Below are 15612 nucleotides of genomic sequence, written 5' to 3'. Positions count from 1 at the left end.
TGAAAACAGTGACGAACCAGGAAATGGAATCCACAATATTTCGTTTACATGACGTTTTGCGGTGAGCTTTTGCAGAGGATGTTTCTATGAAAATGATAGCCTATTTAGTCCCAATTGCTTCAATTTTAAATTAAATAAGTTATCCATGAAGGGCTTTATTGACTGCCACTGTCACATCTCTGCAGGAGATTTTGACAAGGTAGGACTTTTACATAACGGATATTTTATTAAAGTTTTACCAATTGTTGGTTCTGTGTTAGATATGACAGTCTGTGTGTTTTGTCTAATGCTTGAATCAATTTATTGTATTATCTTTCAGGACATAGAAGATGTGATTGAGAATTCTAAAAAGGTAACTGTAACTTGTTCAGTTGTTGTTGCTGATGTCGTCGTCCTGGGGAGGGCCCCTAGTCATTGGCAAGTCCTAATAATATACATTTTTACCACTAGCCGGCCTCTGCCAAGTACCCTGCCCTGAACCTTAGTACTGTTACCAGCCGGCTACCACCCGGTACTCAACCCTGCACCTTAGAGACAGCTGCACTATGTACATAGTCATTGAACACTGGTCACTTTAAGAATGTTTACGTTGCTGTTTTACCAACTTCATATGTATATACAGTATTCTAGTCAAGGCTCATTCTATATAACTACTGCTGTACACACCTTTTCGGTTCATATACTGTCCATAATGTCTATACACACCATAAAAATATTAGGAACCCCTCCACAGTTGTGCCAAGTTGGCTGGATGGCCTTTGGGTGATGGACCATTCTTTATACACACGGGAAATTGTTGAGTGTGAAAAACTCAGCAGTTCTTGACACAAACCGGTGCGCCAGGCACCTACTACCATACCCTGTTCAAAGGCACTTAAATCAATTGTCTTTCCCATTCACCCTCTGAATCCATGTCTCAATTGTCTCAAGGTTGAACAAATCCTTCTTTAACCTGTCTCCTCTCCTTCATCTATACTTATTGAAGTGGAGTTAACAAGTGACATCAATAAGGGATCATAGCTTTCACCTGGATTCACCTGGTCAGTCTATGTTATGGAAAGAGCAGGTGTTCTTAATGTTTTCTACACTCAGTGTAAATATATATTTATATTCCGGACTCTAATATTTACAAAATGCTTTCTTTTGATTTTTTGGATTTGCGTGTATTGTTTTGTATTGTTAGGTATTAGTGCACTGTTGGAGCTAGGAACATAAGCATTTTGCTACACCCACGATAACATCTGCAAAATATGTGTATGCGACCAATACAACTTTATTTTGTTTCAGGCTGGGCTTTTAGCACTACTAGCAGTAGCAGAAAATGCCGGAGAGTTTGAAAAGATCATACAGCTGTCACAGAGGTTCCCAGGCTTTATTTTCCCTTGTTTAGGTGTCCATCCTGTACAGGGGACAGCTCCTGAGCCACAGAGAGGAGCCTTACTCCAGGTATGTGCCCCAAACAAAGATCATCATCTTCATCGCCATCACCATCATAATGCTTGTCTACTATGGCACTGTATGTTAAATGGTCATATTTTCTCTATGCAGGATTTAGATGCTGCTTTGCCCCTGATAGAGAAATATAAAGACCATCTTGTTGCTATTGGGGAGGTAAGTAGTCTTTGTATTGATTTTGTGTGCAGATTGAAACAGATCCACACTAATCTCGTCCAGCAGGCAAATTTCTCTATGTGCCTTGCAAAAGTATTCATACCCCTTGGATTTCTTCACATTTTATTGTGTTACAAAGTGGGGTTAAAATGTATTTCATTGTAATTTCATTGTCAACAATCTACTCAAAATACTCTGTAATGTCAAAGTGGTAGAAAATGTATATTTAAAAAAAAGATTAATACAAATTAATATAACTAAAAGATAGTTGTTGCATAAGTATTCAGCCCCTTTGTTTTTGGCAAGCCTAAATTAGTTCAGGAGTCGAATTTGGCTTAGTAAATCAGATAATAAGTTACATGAACTCACTCTGTGTGAAATAATAGGGGTTGACATGCTTTTTTTCATGACTAACCCTTCCTCTGTCCCCCATACATACAACATATGTAAGGTCCCTCAGTCAAGTATTGAATTTCAAGCAGAGATTAAACTGCAAAGACCAGGGAGCATTTCGAAAGCCTCATTTAGAAGGGCAGTGATTAGTAGATGGGTAACAATAATAAATCAGACACTGAATATCTCTTTAAGCATGGTCAAGTTAATAATTATGTTGTGGATTATGTATGAAACCACCCAGACACATTGAAGATACAGTCGTCCTTCTGAACTGAGCTGCAGGACAGAAATGAAAGTGCTCAGGGATGCTACCATGAGGCCATTGGTGATTTTAAAACGGTTACAATGGCTGTGATAGGAAAAAACTGAGGTTGGATCAACAACATTGTAGTGTCTACACAATAATGACTTCAATGACAGAGTGAAAAGAATACAAATGCATGCATTTTGTATGCAACAAGGCGCTAAAGTAATACTGCAAAAAAACACGGCAAAGGAATAACCATTTTGGCCTAAATGCAAAGCTTTATGTTTGGGGCAAATCCAACACACCACGTTACTGAGTAACTGCCTCCTTATTTTCAAGCATGGTAGTGGCTGCATCGTGGTATGGGTATGCTTGACATTGGCAAATACCAATACGTTTTTCAGGATGGAGCTAGACACAGGCAAAATCCTAGAGGAAAACCTGCTTCATTCTGCTTTACACCAGACCCTGGAAGAGTAATTCACCTTTCAGCAGGACAAAATCTACACTGGAGTTGCTTACCAAGAAGACAATGAATGTTCCTGAGTGGCCAAGTTACAGTTCTGACTTAAATCTGCTTGAAAATCAATAGCAAGACTTGAAAATTGCTGTCTAGTCATGAATTATGAAAATAGTAATGGGCTAATATTGCACAATCCAGTTGTGTAAAGCTCTTAGAGACCTTCCCAAGAAGACCCGCAGCTGTAATCGCTGCCAAAGGTGTTTCTATCATGTATTGACTCGGGGAGCTAATAACTTAGTTATTTAATGTCTATTCATCTTTTTTCTGCTTTTTATATCTTCCACTTTGACATTATAGAGTATTTTGTGTAGATTGCAGATTTTTATATTAAATCCATTTTAATCCCACTTTGTAACACAATAACACGTGAAGAAATCCAATGGGTATGAATACTTTTGCAAGGCACTATATGAGGCTGGAGTTAGAGCCACACTAGACAGTAACTCGTAGCAAACGGTGTCGCCCCCGCCTCCCGGAGTAGCTAGCAGTAAGCGGGGCGACACCGGTAGTAAGTGGTTGGTTGATGATCTTACATCACTGATAATCAGTCTTCATTGCCTTCACTGACAGGTAGGCTTGGATTTCACCCCCAGATTTGTCAGTGGTGACACGGACAAAGACAGTCAAAGACAGGTGCTTATTCGGCAGGCAGAGATTGCAAAACAATTGGACCTTCCACTGTGAGTCTCACACTAATATAAACCAAATCAAAATGATTGAGCATGCGTTGTTGTTTGTATTGATACATTTTCCTCAACGCCTGTTTGTTTTAATCAATATATATTGTCACATGGTTTCTGTAACATGTATCCATTGTTTAGAAATGTCCATTCAAGATCTGCAGGCAGACCTACTATCCACCTGCTAAAGGAGCAAGGTAATTGCACATATTTCTATGTACACTACATGACCTGAAGTATGTGGACACGTGCTCATTGAACATCTCATACCAAAATCATGGGCATTAATATGGATCTGGTCCCCCCTTTGCTGCTTTAGCAGCCTCCACTCTTCTGGGAAGGCTTTCCACTAGATGTTGGAACATTGCTGAGGGGACTTGCTTCCATTCAGCCACAAGAGCATTAGTGAGGTAGGGCACTGATGTTGGGTGATTAGGCCTGGCTCGCAGTTGGAGTTCCAATTCATCCTAAAGGTGTTCGATGGGGTTGAGGTCAGGGCTCTGTGCAGGCCAGTCAAGTTACCGTGAGACAGGTAGTGTTCTCCAGGCATCCGCCAAACCCAGATTTGTCCGTCGGACTGCCAGATGGTGAAGCGTGATTCATCACTCAAGAGAACGCGTTTCCACTGCTCCAGAGTCCAATGGCAGTGAGCTTTACACCACTCCAGCCGATGCTTGGCATTGCGCGTGGTGATCTTAGGCTTGTGTGCGGCTGCTTGGCCATGGAAACCCATTTCATGAAGCTCCCGACAAAGTTACTGTACTGACGTTGCTTCCAGAGGCAGTTTGGAACTTGGTAGTGAGTGTTGCACTCGGCGGTTCCATTCGGAGAGCTTGTGGGGCCTACCACTTCGCGGCTGAGCCATTGTTGCTCCTAGCTGTTTCCACTTCACAATAACAGCACTTACAGTTGACCGGGGCAGCTCTAGCAGGGCAGAATTTTGACAAACTGACTTGTTGGAAAGGTGCCATGACGGTGCCATGTTGGAAGTCACTGAGCTCTTCAGTAAGGCATTATTCTGCCAATGTTTGTTGATGGAGATTGCATGGCTGTGTGCTCGATTTTATACACCTGTCAGCAAAGGGTGTGGCTGAAATAGCCAAATCCACTAATTTGAAGGGGTGTCCACATACTTTTGTATATATAGTGTATCTCCATATGGTTCTGGGTTATGATCAATATTACATATTTCTGTTCACATGCATATACAGTGCCTTCAGAAAGTATTCACACCCCTTGACTTTTTCCACATTTTCCCAGATTTCTTAAAACAAATTAATTAAAAATGAAAAGCTGAAATGTCTTTAGTTAATAAGTATTCAACCCTTTTGTTATGGCAAGCCTAAATAAGTTCAGCAGTAAAAATGTGCTTAATAAGTTGCATGGACTCACTCTGTGTGCAATAATAGTGTTTAACCCCCTAGAGTCAATTGACGCAGCGGTGCGTCAATCTAAGTAAAATAATAAAAAAATCCCCATCAAAATCCGTGTCAATCAACCGCATCCGCCTATGTCACACTTCCGCATCTGCAGTGAAAGGTGGCAGAGCTAGAGCGGTGTTTATCAGACCATGAGACATCCTGAAAATCGGTCTTCTCATGAAAACGTCTGTAGCGTCCGAATGGTTTGACCTACAAACTATTATGACCACTCCGTGGAAGGCTCTTACGAACACGATAGTCACGAACACTCATATTTAATATTTAAAGCATATTTCAGCTTAGAAGTGAAGTGAAAAAAACAATTTTTTTCAGAAAATTCGAAAAAATCAATAACAGAAAAGTGGTGCGTGCATATATATTCACCCCCTTTGCTATGAAGCCCCTAAATAAGATCTGGTGCAACCAATTACCTTCAGAAGTCATATAATTAGTTACATAAAGTCCACCTGTGTGCAATCTAAGTGTCACATGATGTCACATGATCTCAGTATATACAGTTGAAGTCTGATTTTTACATACACCTTAGCCAAATACATTTAAACTCAGTTTTTCACAATTCCTGACATTTAATCCTAGTAGAAATTCCCTGTTTTAGATCAGTTAGGATCACCACTTTATTTTAAGAATGTGAAATGTCAGAATAATAGAATAATAATAATAGCTCGCACACGCTTTTTCAGTTCTGCCCACAAATGTTCTATAGGATTGAGGTCAGGGCTTTGTGATGGCTACTCCAATACCTTGACTTTGTTGTCCTTAAGCAATTTTGCCACAACTTTGGAAGTATGCTTGGGGTCATTGTCCATTTGGAAGACCCAATTGTGACCAAGTTTTAACTCCCTGACTGATGTCTTGAGATGTTGCTTCAATATATCCACATAATTTTCCTTCCTCATGATGCTATCTATTTTGTGAAGTGCACCAGTCCCTCCTGCAGCAAAGCACCCCCACAGCATGATGCTGCCACCCCCGTGCTTCACGGTTGGGATGGTGTTCTTCGGCTTGCAAGCCACCACTTCTTTCCTCCAAACATTACAATGTTCATTATGGCCAAACAGTTCTATTTTTGTTTCATCAGACCAGAGGACATGTCTCCAAAAAGTATGATCTTTGTCCCCATGTGCAGTTGCAAACCGTAGTCTGGCTTTTTTATGGCGGTTTTGGAGCTGTGGCTTCTTCCTTGCTGAGCGGCCTTTCAGGTTATGTCGATATAGGACTCGTTTTACTGTAGATACTTTTGTACCTGTTTCCTCCAGCATCTTCACAAGGTCCTTTGCTGTTGTTCTGGGATTGATTTGCACTTTTCGCACCAAAGTACGTTCATCTCTAGGAGACAGAACACGTCTCCTTCCTGAGCGGTATGACGGCTGCGTGGTCCCATGGTGTTTATACTTGCGTACTATTGCTTGGACAGATGAACGTGGTACCTTCAGGTGTTTGTAAATTGCTCCCAAGGATGAACCAGACTTGTGGAGGTCTACAATTTATTTTCTGAGGTCATGGCTGATTTCTTTTGATTTTCCCATGATGTCAAGCAAAGAGGCACTGAGTATGAAGGTAGGCCTTGAAATACATCCACAGGTACACCTCTAATTGACTCAAATGATGTCAATAGCCTATCAGAACTTCTAAAGCCATGACACCATTTTCTGGAATTTTCCAAGCTGTTTAAAGGCACAGTCAACTTAGTGTATATATACTTCTGACCCACTGGAATTGTGATACAGTGAATTATAATTGAAATAATCTGTCTGTAAACAATTGTTGGAAAAATTACTTGTGTCATGCACAAAGTAGATGTCCTAAACGACTTGCCAAAACTATAGTTTGTTAACAAGACATTTGTGGAGTGGTTGAAAAACAAGTTTTAATGACTCCAACCTAAGTGTATGTAAACCTCTGACTTCAACTGTACATCAGAGCATATCCACATCTCAGTATATATACACCTGTTCTGAAAGGCCCCAGAGCAACACCACTAAGCAAGGGGCACCACCAAGCAAGCGGCACCATGAAGACCAAGGAGCTCTCCAAACAGGTGTGGGACAAAGTTGTGGATAAGTACAGATCAGGGTTGTGTTATAAAAAATATCAGAAACTTTGAACATCCCACGGAGCACCATTAAATCCATTATTAAAAAATTTAAAAAATATGGTACCACAACAAACCTGCCAAGAAAGGGCCGCCCACCAAAACTTACAGACCAGGGAAGGAGGGCATTAATCAGAGAGGCAACAAAGAGACCAAAGATAACCCTGAAGGAGCTGCAAAGCTCCACATCGGAGATTGGATTATCTGTCCATAGGACCACTTTAAGCCGTACACTCCACAGAGCTGGGCTTTCCGGAAGAGTGGCCAGATAAAAGCCATTGCTTAAAGAAAAAAATAAGCAAACACGTTTGGTGTTCGCAAAAAGGCATGTGGGAGACTCTCCAAACATATGGAAGAAGGTACTCTGGTCAGATGAGACTAAAATTGATATTTTTGGCCATCAAGGAAAACGCTATGTCTGGCGCAAACCCAACACCTATCATCACCCCGAGAACACCATCGGCAGGGACTGGGAAACTGGTCAGAGTTTAAGGAATGATGGATGGCGCTAAATACAGGGAAGCTCTTGAGGGAAACCTGTTTCAGTCTTCCAGAGATTTGAGACTGGGACGGAGGTTCACCTTCCAGCAGGACAATGACCCTAAGCATACTGCTAAAGCAACGCTCAAGGTTTAAGGGGAAACATTTAAATGTCTTGGAATGGCCTAGTCAAAGCCCAGACCTCAATCCAATTGAGAATCTGTGGTATGACTTAAAGATTGCTGTACACCAGCGGAACCCATCCAACTTGAAGGAGCTGGAGCAGTTTTGCCTTGAAGAATGGGCAAAAATCCCAGTGGCTAGATGTGCCAAGCTTATAGAGACATACCACAAGAGACTTGCAGCTGTAATTACTGCAAAAGGTGGCTCTACAAAGTATTGACTTTGGGGGGGTGAATAGTTATGCACGCTCAAGTTTTCTGTTTTTTTGTCTTATTTCTTGTTTGTTTCACAAGAACAAATATTTTGCATCTTCAAAGTGGTAGGCATGATGTGTAAATCAAATGATACAAACCCCCAAAAATCAATTTTAATTCCAGGTCGTAAGACAACTAAATAGGAAAAATGCCAAGGGGGGTGAATACTTTCGCAAGCCACTGTACAATTATTTTTAAGGTCCCTCAGTCGAGCAGTGAATTTCAAACACGGATTCAACCACAAAGACCAGAGAGGTTTTCCAATGCCTTGCAAAGAAGGGCACCTATAGGTACTGTAGATGGGTAAAAAAAAAAAGCAGACATTAAATATCCCTTTGAGCATGGTGAAGTTATTAATTACACTTTGGATGGTGTATCAATACACCCAGTCACTACGAAGAGACAGGCGTCCTTCCTAACTCAGTTGCCGGAGAGGAAGGAAACTGCTTTGGGATTTCACCATGAGGCCAATGGTGAATTTAAAACAGATACAGAGTTTAATGTCTGTGATAGAAAACTGAGGATGGTTCAACAACATTGTAGTTACTCCACAATACTAGCCTAAATGACAGAGTGAAAAGAAGGAAGACTGTACAGATTAAAAATATTCCAAAACATGCATCCTGTTTGCAACAAGTCACTTAAGTAATACTGCAAAAAATGTACTTTATGTCCTGAATAGGACTGTGGCGGTCATGAAATTTTGTCAGCCGGTGACAGTCAAGCAAATAACTGCCGGTCTCACGGTAATGTACTGTTAATTAACAAACACATGTAGTATCTCCTGCCTTCCACGCATAGCCTACAAGCCACTGACGCAGACCTTTCAGAACATCTACATTTTAATAAGTCTAATAGATCCATGTAATATAGCCTACACCATCACAATATATCCATTATTTGTTTTAGACAGGTCTAAAGAAACATGATATGTGTTAAGTTCATGTGTTAAATATCCCTATGTTATTATGACGGCACTATCACTCTGTTATTAGTGCATCTGCGCAGTAGTCTCACTGGAGATAGACCTGGCCTGAGTGTGATGGCAACTATGGACTGTGGAAATACGTTGTTAAACTGGAACCTAGTCGTTGTGTCATTTTGAGTTAACAATATGAAGAAAATGTCGTCTATTTTAGAAGAACAGAATAGCATACTCTGAGTTGTCCTTATGTTAGACCCTGATCTGGCTATGCCATATGGCTGTTGGCTACACTAGTTAATTTAGCAGACAAGATTTGATTCGAATTCTGTGGAATTATTTTATAGTATGAAGAATACATTTGAACATAGTTTAATAAAATAGAAAGGATATTTTCTCCAAACGATTTGAGGGCGTGTGCACATGCGGCTATTCTGTGTTGAGCGGTTAACAAAGAAACGGGTACACCTATATGCTTAATTTAGAGTTATTGGTGAAAGTATCTTCCCCAAACATGAAACTGACGCGCTGCGTATGTGTGCCTGTTAGGCTCTACACCCATTGTAAAGTGGATTAATGTGCTTCATTTTAAGAAGTTATTTGGCCACTTTAGTTGTGATACAAACCTTATAGGCCAATGGGCTAGGCTACATGAGGTGTGCCACTATGATTTGAAAAAGTCACACAAAAAATATGCGCTGTTTCTTGCCATAAGCTGTGCATCATTCACAAGTGATAATATATCATTCACAAGTGATAGGCTAATATTGTCACCCATCTTGATTTAATATTGTCTTTACATATACTAAATAATATGTGTGAAATTTGTTTTTATTTAGAATGGACCATTATCATGCACCTGTCTCGAAACACGGGCAGCGGAAAAAAATTAATGTAATCTATGCACTTAAATAGAGAATGGAGGACGCTTTTCCCATGGTTCATTTTCATGCCAGCCAGGTAGGCTATACTCCTGCTGTAAAGAGAAGCAGTGTGCTATATAGTAGGCCTAGCCTATAGAAAGCTGATGGGATCCTCCTCTTTTTAATAGAGGCCATCACTCTGTTGTCTCATGCGATTGCATAGCCTATAGAAATGTTGCGCAACTTGAGCTCATGGTCTCTCATGAAGTGTTTGATTAGATTTTCGATTACATTTGCATTAATGTCAGAGTGATAAGAGTGACAATAGAGTGCTGAGTACCAGGCAGTTAGCAAGTTTGGTAGGCTACTAATGACTATTAGCAGCATCAGAGTTGGAGAAGCCTAATTACCGTGACTAAACGGTCACGTGTAATTTGACTGCCGTCATGACTCGTAACCGCTGGTGTGGCGGTAATACAGTCACCGTAACAGCCCTAGTCCTGAATACAAAGCGTTATGTTTGGGGCAAATCCAACACAACTCATCACAGAGTACCACTCTTCATATTTTCAAGCATGGTAGTGGCTGCATCATGTTATAGGTATGCTTGTCATCGGCAAGGACTAGGGAGTTTTTTGGGATAAAAATTAACAGAATAGAGCTAAGCACAGGCAAAATCCTAGAAGAAAATCTGGTTCAGTCTGTTTTCCAACAGACACTGGGAGACAAATTCACCTTTCAACAGGACAATAACCTAAAACACACAAGGCCAAATATACACTGGAGTTGCTTACCAAGACAACATTGAATATTCCTGAGTGGCCTAGTTACAGTTTTGACTTAAATTGGCTTGGAAATCTATGGCAAGACTTGAAAATGGCCACCTAGCAATGATCAACAACCAACTTCACAGAGCTTGAAGAACTTTAAAAATAATAATGTGCAAATATTGTACAATCCAGATGTGAAAAGCTCTTAAAGACTTACCCAGAAAGACTCACAGCTGTAATCGCTGCCAAAGGTGATTCTAACATGTGTTGACTTAGGGGGCTGAATACCTACAGTGGGGAGAACAAGTATTTGATACACTGCCGATTTAGCAGGTTTTCCTACTTACAAAGCATGTAGAGGTCTGTAATTTTTATCATAGGTACACTTCAACTGTGAGAGACGGAATCTAAAACAAAAATCCAGTAAATCACATTGTATGATTTTTAAGTAATTAATTTGCATTTTATTGCATGACATAAGTATTTGATCACCTACCAACCAGTAAGAATTCCGGCTCTCACAGACCTGTTAGTTTTTCTTTAAGAAGCCCTCCTGTTCTCCACTCATTACCTGTATTAACTGCACCTGTTTGAACTCGTTACCTGTATAAAAGACACCTGTCCACACACTCAATCAAACAGAATCCAACCTCTCCACAATGGCCAAGACCAGAGAGCTGTGTAAGGACATCAGGGATACAATTGTAGACCTGCACAAGGCTGGGATGGGCTACAGGACAATAGGCAAGCAGCTTGGTGAGAAGGCAACAACTGTTGGCGCAATTATTAGAAAATGGAAGAAGTTCAAGATGACGGTCAATCACCCTCGGTCTGGGGCTCCATGCAAGATCTCACCTCGTGGAGCATCAATGATCATGAGGAAGGTGAGGGATCAGCCCAGAACTACACGGCAGGACCTGGTCAATGACCTGAAGAGAGCTGGGACCACAGTCTCAAAGAAAACCATTAGTAACACACTACGCCGTCATGGATTAAAATCCTGCAGCGTACGCAAGGTCCCCCTGCTCAAGCCAGTGCATGTCCAGGCCCGTCTGAAGTTTGCCAATGACCATCTGGATGATCCAGAGGAGGAATGTGAGAAGGTCATGTGGTCTGATGAGACAAAAATAGAGCTTTTTGGTCTAAACTCCACTCGCCGTGTTTGGAGGAAGATGAAGGATGAGTACAACCCCAAGAACACCATCCCAACCGTGAAGCATGGAGGTGGAAACATCATTCTTTGGGGATGCTTTTCTGCAAAGGGGACAGGACGACTGCACCGTATTGAGGGGAGGATGGATGGGGCCATGTATTGCGAGATCTTGGCCAACAACCTCCTTCCCTCAGTAAGAGCATTGAAGATGGGTCGTTGCTGGGTCTTCCAGCATGACAACGACCCGAAACACACAGCCAGGGCAACTAAGGAGTGGCTCCGTAAGAAGCATCTCAAGGTCCTGGAGTGGCCTAGCCAGTCTCCAGACCTGAACCCAATAGAACATATTTGAAGGGAGCTGAAAGTCCGTATTGCCCAGCGACAGCCCCGAAACCTGAAGGATCTGGAGAAGGTCTGTATGGAGGAGTGGTCCAAAATCCCTGCTGCAGTGAGTGCAAACCTGGTCAAGACCTACAGGAAATGTATGATCTCTGTAATTGCATACAAAGGTTTCTGTACCAAATATTAAGTTATGCTTTTCTGATGTATCAAATACTTATGTCATGCAATAAAATGCAAATGAATTACTTAAAAATCATACAATGTGATTTTCTGGATTTTTGTTTTAGATTCCGTCTCTCACAGTTGAAGTGTACCTATGATAAACATTTCAGACCTCTACATGCTTTGTAAGTAGGAAAACCTGCAAAATCGGCAGTGTATCAATACTTGTTCTCCCCACTGTATGTAATCAAGATATATTCGTGTTTTTTTATTTTTACAAACGTTATAATTTTTCTTCCACTTTGACAGAGTATTTAGTGTAGAACTTTGACAAAAAAAGGACATCCATTTTAATCCCACCTTGTATCACAACTAAATGTGGAAAAAGTCAAGGGGTGTGAATACTTTGCCAAAATAATTCATATAGAAAACAATGCATGTCTTTTGACTTTCCACTAGGTGTTGAGAAAGCTCTTCTTCATGCTTTTGATGGGAAACCCTCAGTTGCCATGGAGGGAGTGAAGGCTGGGTATTTCTTCTCCATTCCTCCATCTATAGTAAGAAGTGAACAGGTAAATAGTTTTTTAAATTATAACTTTCTTTTTCTTTAAGTGTATTGAGGCTTTTGTTAAATGCATTTAAATAAATAGCAATTTGATTTGTTTTCTCACACTTAGTAGTACTAACACTACAGCACTTGTTCACACATTGTTAAAAAAAAATGTTTTGATGCATTTTATCTGAACAGATGTGAGTCTTGTACTGTCTGAACTATGTCACTTAATTTGAACTTATGTCTCTTTCTTTTTTTAAATGTGTTTTCCCACAAGAAGCAGAAGCTAGTGAAACAGCTGCCGCTGGAGAGCATGTGTCTAGAAACCGATTCACCTGCCTTGGGTCCAGAGAAACAGGTAGGATTGTTAACTTATTTATTTATTTACACACAAAAACAAAGTGCAATATACATAAAACATAACACAGTTTATATATACTGAACAAAAATATAAACACAACATGTAAAGTGTTGGTCCCATATTTCATGAGCTGAACTAAAAGATCCCAGAAATGTTCCATACACACAAAAACCTTCTTTCTCTCAAATGTTGTGCACAAATGTGTTTACATCCCTGTTAGTGAGCATGTCTCCTTTGCCAAGATAATCCATCCACCTGACAGGTGTGGCATATCAAGAAGCTGATTAAATAGCATGATCATTACACAGGTGCACCTCGTGCTGGGGACAATAAAAGGCCACTCTAAAATGTGCAGTTTTGTCACACAACCCAATGCCACAGATGTCTCAAGTTTTGAGGGAGGAATGCCTATCAGACCTGTTGCCAGATAATTGAATGTTAATTTCTCTACCATAAGCTGCCTCCAAAGTTGTTTTAGAGAATTTGGCAGTAGGTCCAACCGGCCTCACAACCGCAGACCACGTGTATGGCTTCATGTGGGCGAGCGGTTTGCTGATGTCAACGTTGTGAACAGAGTGCCCCATGGTGGCGGTGGGGTTATGGTTTGGGCAGGCATAAGCTACGGACAACGAACACAATTGCATTTTATCAATGGCAATTTGAATGCACAGAGATACCGTGACGCGATCCTGAGGCCCATTGTCGTGCCATTCATCCACCGCCATCACCTCATGTTTCAGCATGATAATGCACAGCCCCATGTCGCAAGGATCTGTACACAAGCTGAAAATGTCCCAGTTCTTCAATGGCCTACATACTCACCAGACATGCCACCCATTGAGCATGTTTGTGATGCTCTGGATCAATGTGTACGACAGCATGTTCCAGTTCCCACCAATATCCAGCAACTTCGCACAACCATTGAAGAGGAGTGGGACAACATTCCACAGACCGCAATTAACAGCCTGATCAACTCTATGCAAAGGAGATGTGTTGCGCTGCATGAGGCAAATGTTGGTCACACCAGACACTGACTGGTTTTCTGATCCACGCCCCTACCTTTTTTTTAAAGGTATCAGTGACTAACAGAGGCATATCTGTATTCCCAGTCATGTGAAATCCGCAGATTAAGGCCTAATGAATTCATTTCAATTGACTGATTTCCTTATATGAACTGTAACTCAGTAAAATCTTTGAAATGTTTATATTTTTGTTCAGTGTAGAACATTGACTTTATCCTGGTTTGAAAGTGGTTGTACATCAAAGAATGTTTGAAAGTGATTTTATACATCTAAGATTATTTTTTAGAGATGGTATTACTAACACTAGTCATGCTTTTGCGTCTTAAACATAGGTGAGAAATGAGCCGAAGAATATCTCTGTCTGTGCTGAGTACATCAGTAAGATCAAAGGGGTTCCCTTGGAGACGGTGATGGAGGTGACGACACAGAATGCCCTGCGCCTGTTCCCCAGGCTCAAGACATTACTCAGAGCCTGAACAACCAAGTCTGGGATTCAATCCAAGGCACGTTATATAGCAGCGCATGGCTCTTGACTTTTAAAGGTAATTTATACTTGAGCTGACATGCACAGTGTTTACCGTGAATGTGATACCCTCGAACGTCAGGGATATTTCCTTTCAAAGGCGCATGTTCAGCTGTCCAGTGCGCTGCTCTATAAGAGGCCTTGGATTGAATCTCACCCTCTTGGGTGAAGTCCCTGAAAGTCACACCTTGGTGTTATATCAGCAAGGATGTAGAGGGAAATAAGGCAACCGAAAGGCCTACAAACTGAACAGCATTTATAATGACTTTCAAGTTGGAGCTGCTTTTGGACTCTCAGTGTATGCCTTGGAGTTGAGGTGTACAGTTAAAAAAATAAACTGAGATTGAAATGTTTCAGTATTTCTGTTCATATCCAACATCTGTTATCTAACAAACTAAGTAAATATGATAAATGTATTTCTTTAAATAAATATGTTAATTATGTGTTACAACTGGGGCTGTGGTGGTCACGAAATTCCGTCAGCCGGTGACAGTCAAGCAAATAACTGTCGGTCTCACGGTAATTGACCGTTAATTAACGAACTCATTTAGCATCTCCTGGCTTCCACACATAGCCTACAAGCCACTGATGCAGACCTCTGGAACATCTACATTTGAAAAAGTATAATAAATCCATGTAATATAGCCTACACCTTCACAATAAATCCATTATTTATTTTAGACGGGTCTAAAAAGCATAATATGAAGAAAATGTAGTCTATTTCAGAAGAACAGGATAGCATACTCTGAGTTGTCCTTATGTTAGGTCCTGATCTGGCTATGCCAAATGGCTGTGGGCTACACTAGTTAATTTAGCAGACAGGATTTGGCATTATTTTATAGCATGAAGAATACAATTGAACAAAGCTGAATAAAATAGAAAGGATATTTTCTCCAAACAATTTGAGGGAGTGCGCACATACGGCTATTGTGTGTTGAGCGGTTAACAAAGAAATAGGTATTCCTATATGCTTAATTTAGAGTTATTAATGTAACTTTAGTTGTTCTACAAACGTTGGGCTATATGTTTTGAT

The 15612-nt window shown here is 40.7% G+C and overlaps 1 protein-coding gene across 2 annotated transcripts; it reads left to right on the top strand.

Moving 5' to 3' along the window:
* Positions 1-18: 18 nt before the first annotated feature.
* LOC311145570 (putative deoxyribonuclease TATDN3) lies at positions 19-14932 on the top strand. 2 transcript variants are annotated; one of them, XM_084181837.1, is made up of 9 exons: positions 19-199; positions 320-352; positions 1288-1446; positions 1549-1611; positions 3348-3457; positions 3599-3654; positions 12580-12692; positions 12954-13031; positions 14389-14932. In XM_084181837.1, exons 1-9 carry the CDS (start codon positions 146-148, stop codon positions 14530-14532), a joined length of 810 nt encoding a protein of 269 aa, XP_084037963.1. In that variant the 5' UTR covers positions 19-145; the 3' UTR covers positions 14533-14932. The 2 variants fall into 2 exon arrangements, with proteins under 2 accessions (XP_084037963.1, XP_084037962.1); XM_084181836.1 differs by having other exon boundaries at positions 12951-13031.
* The last annotated feature ends 680 nt before the right edge of the window (positions 14933-15612 follow it).

This window comes from Coregonus lavaretus (assembly GCF_964263955.1).
Source record: "Coregonus lavaretus genome assembly, chromosome: 18".
Lineage (NCBI taxonomy): Eukaryota > Metazoa > Chordata > Actinopteri > Salmoniformes > Salmonidae > Coregonus > Coregonus lavaretus.
The sequence above is the reverse complement of the archived record's forward strand: the minus strand, read 5'-3'. Positions and strand labels throughout refer to the sequence as shown.

Excerpts from the sequence above, each read along its gene's own strand:
- LOC311145570 (XM_084181836.1), top strand. The coding sequence starts at position 146 with ATGAAGGGCTTTATTGACTGCCACTGTCACATCTCTGCAGGAGATTTT. Across the intron at positions 200-319 it reads CTGCAGGAGATTTTGACAAG|GACATAGAAGATGTGATTGA; the intron begins GTAGGACTTTTA and ends ATTATCTTTCAG. Across the intron at positions 12,693-12,950 it reads CTATAGTAAGAAGTGAACAG|AAGCAGAAGCTAGTGAAACA; the intron begins GTAAATAGTTTT and ends TTTTCCCACAAG.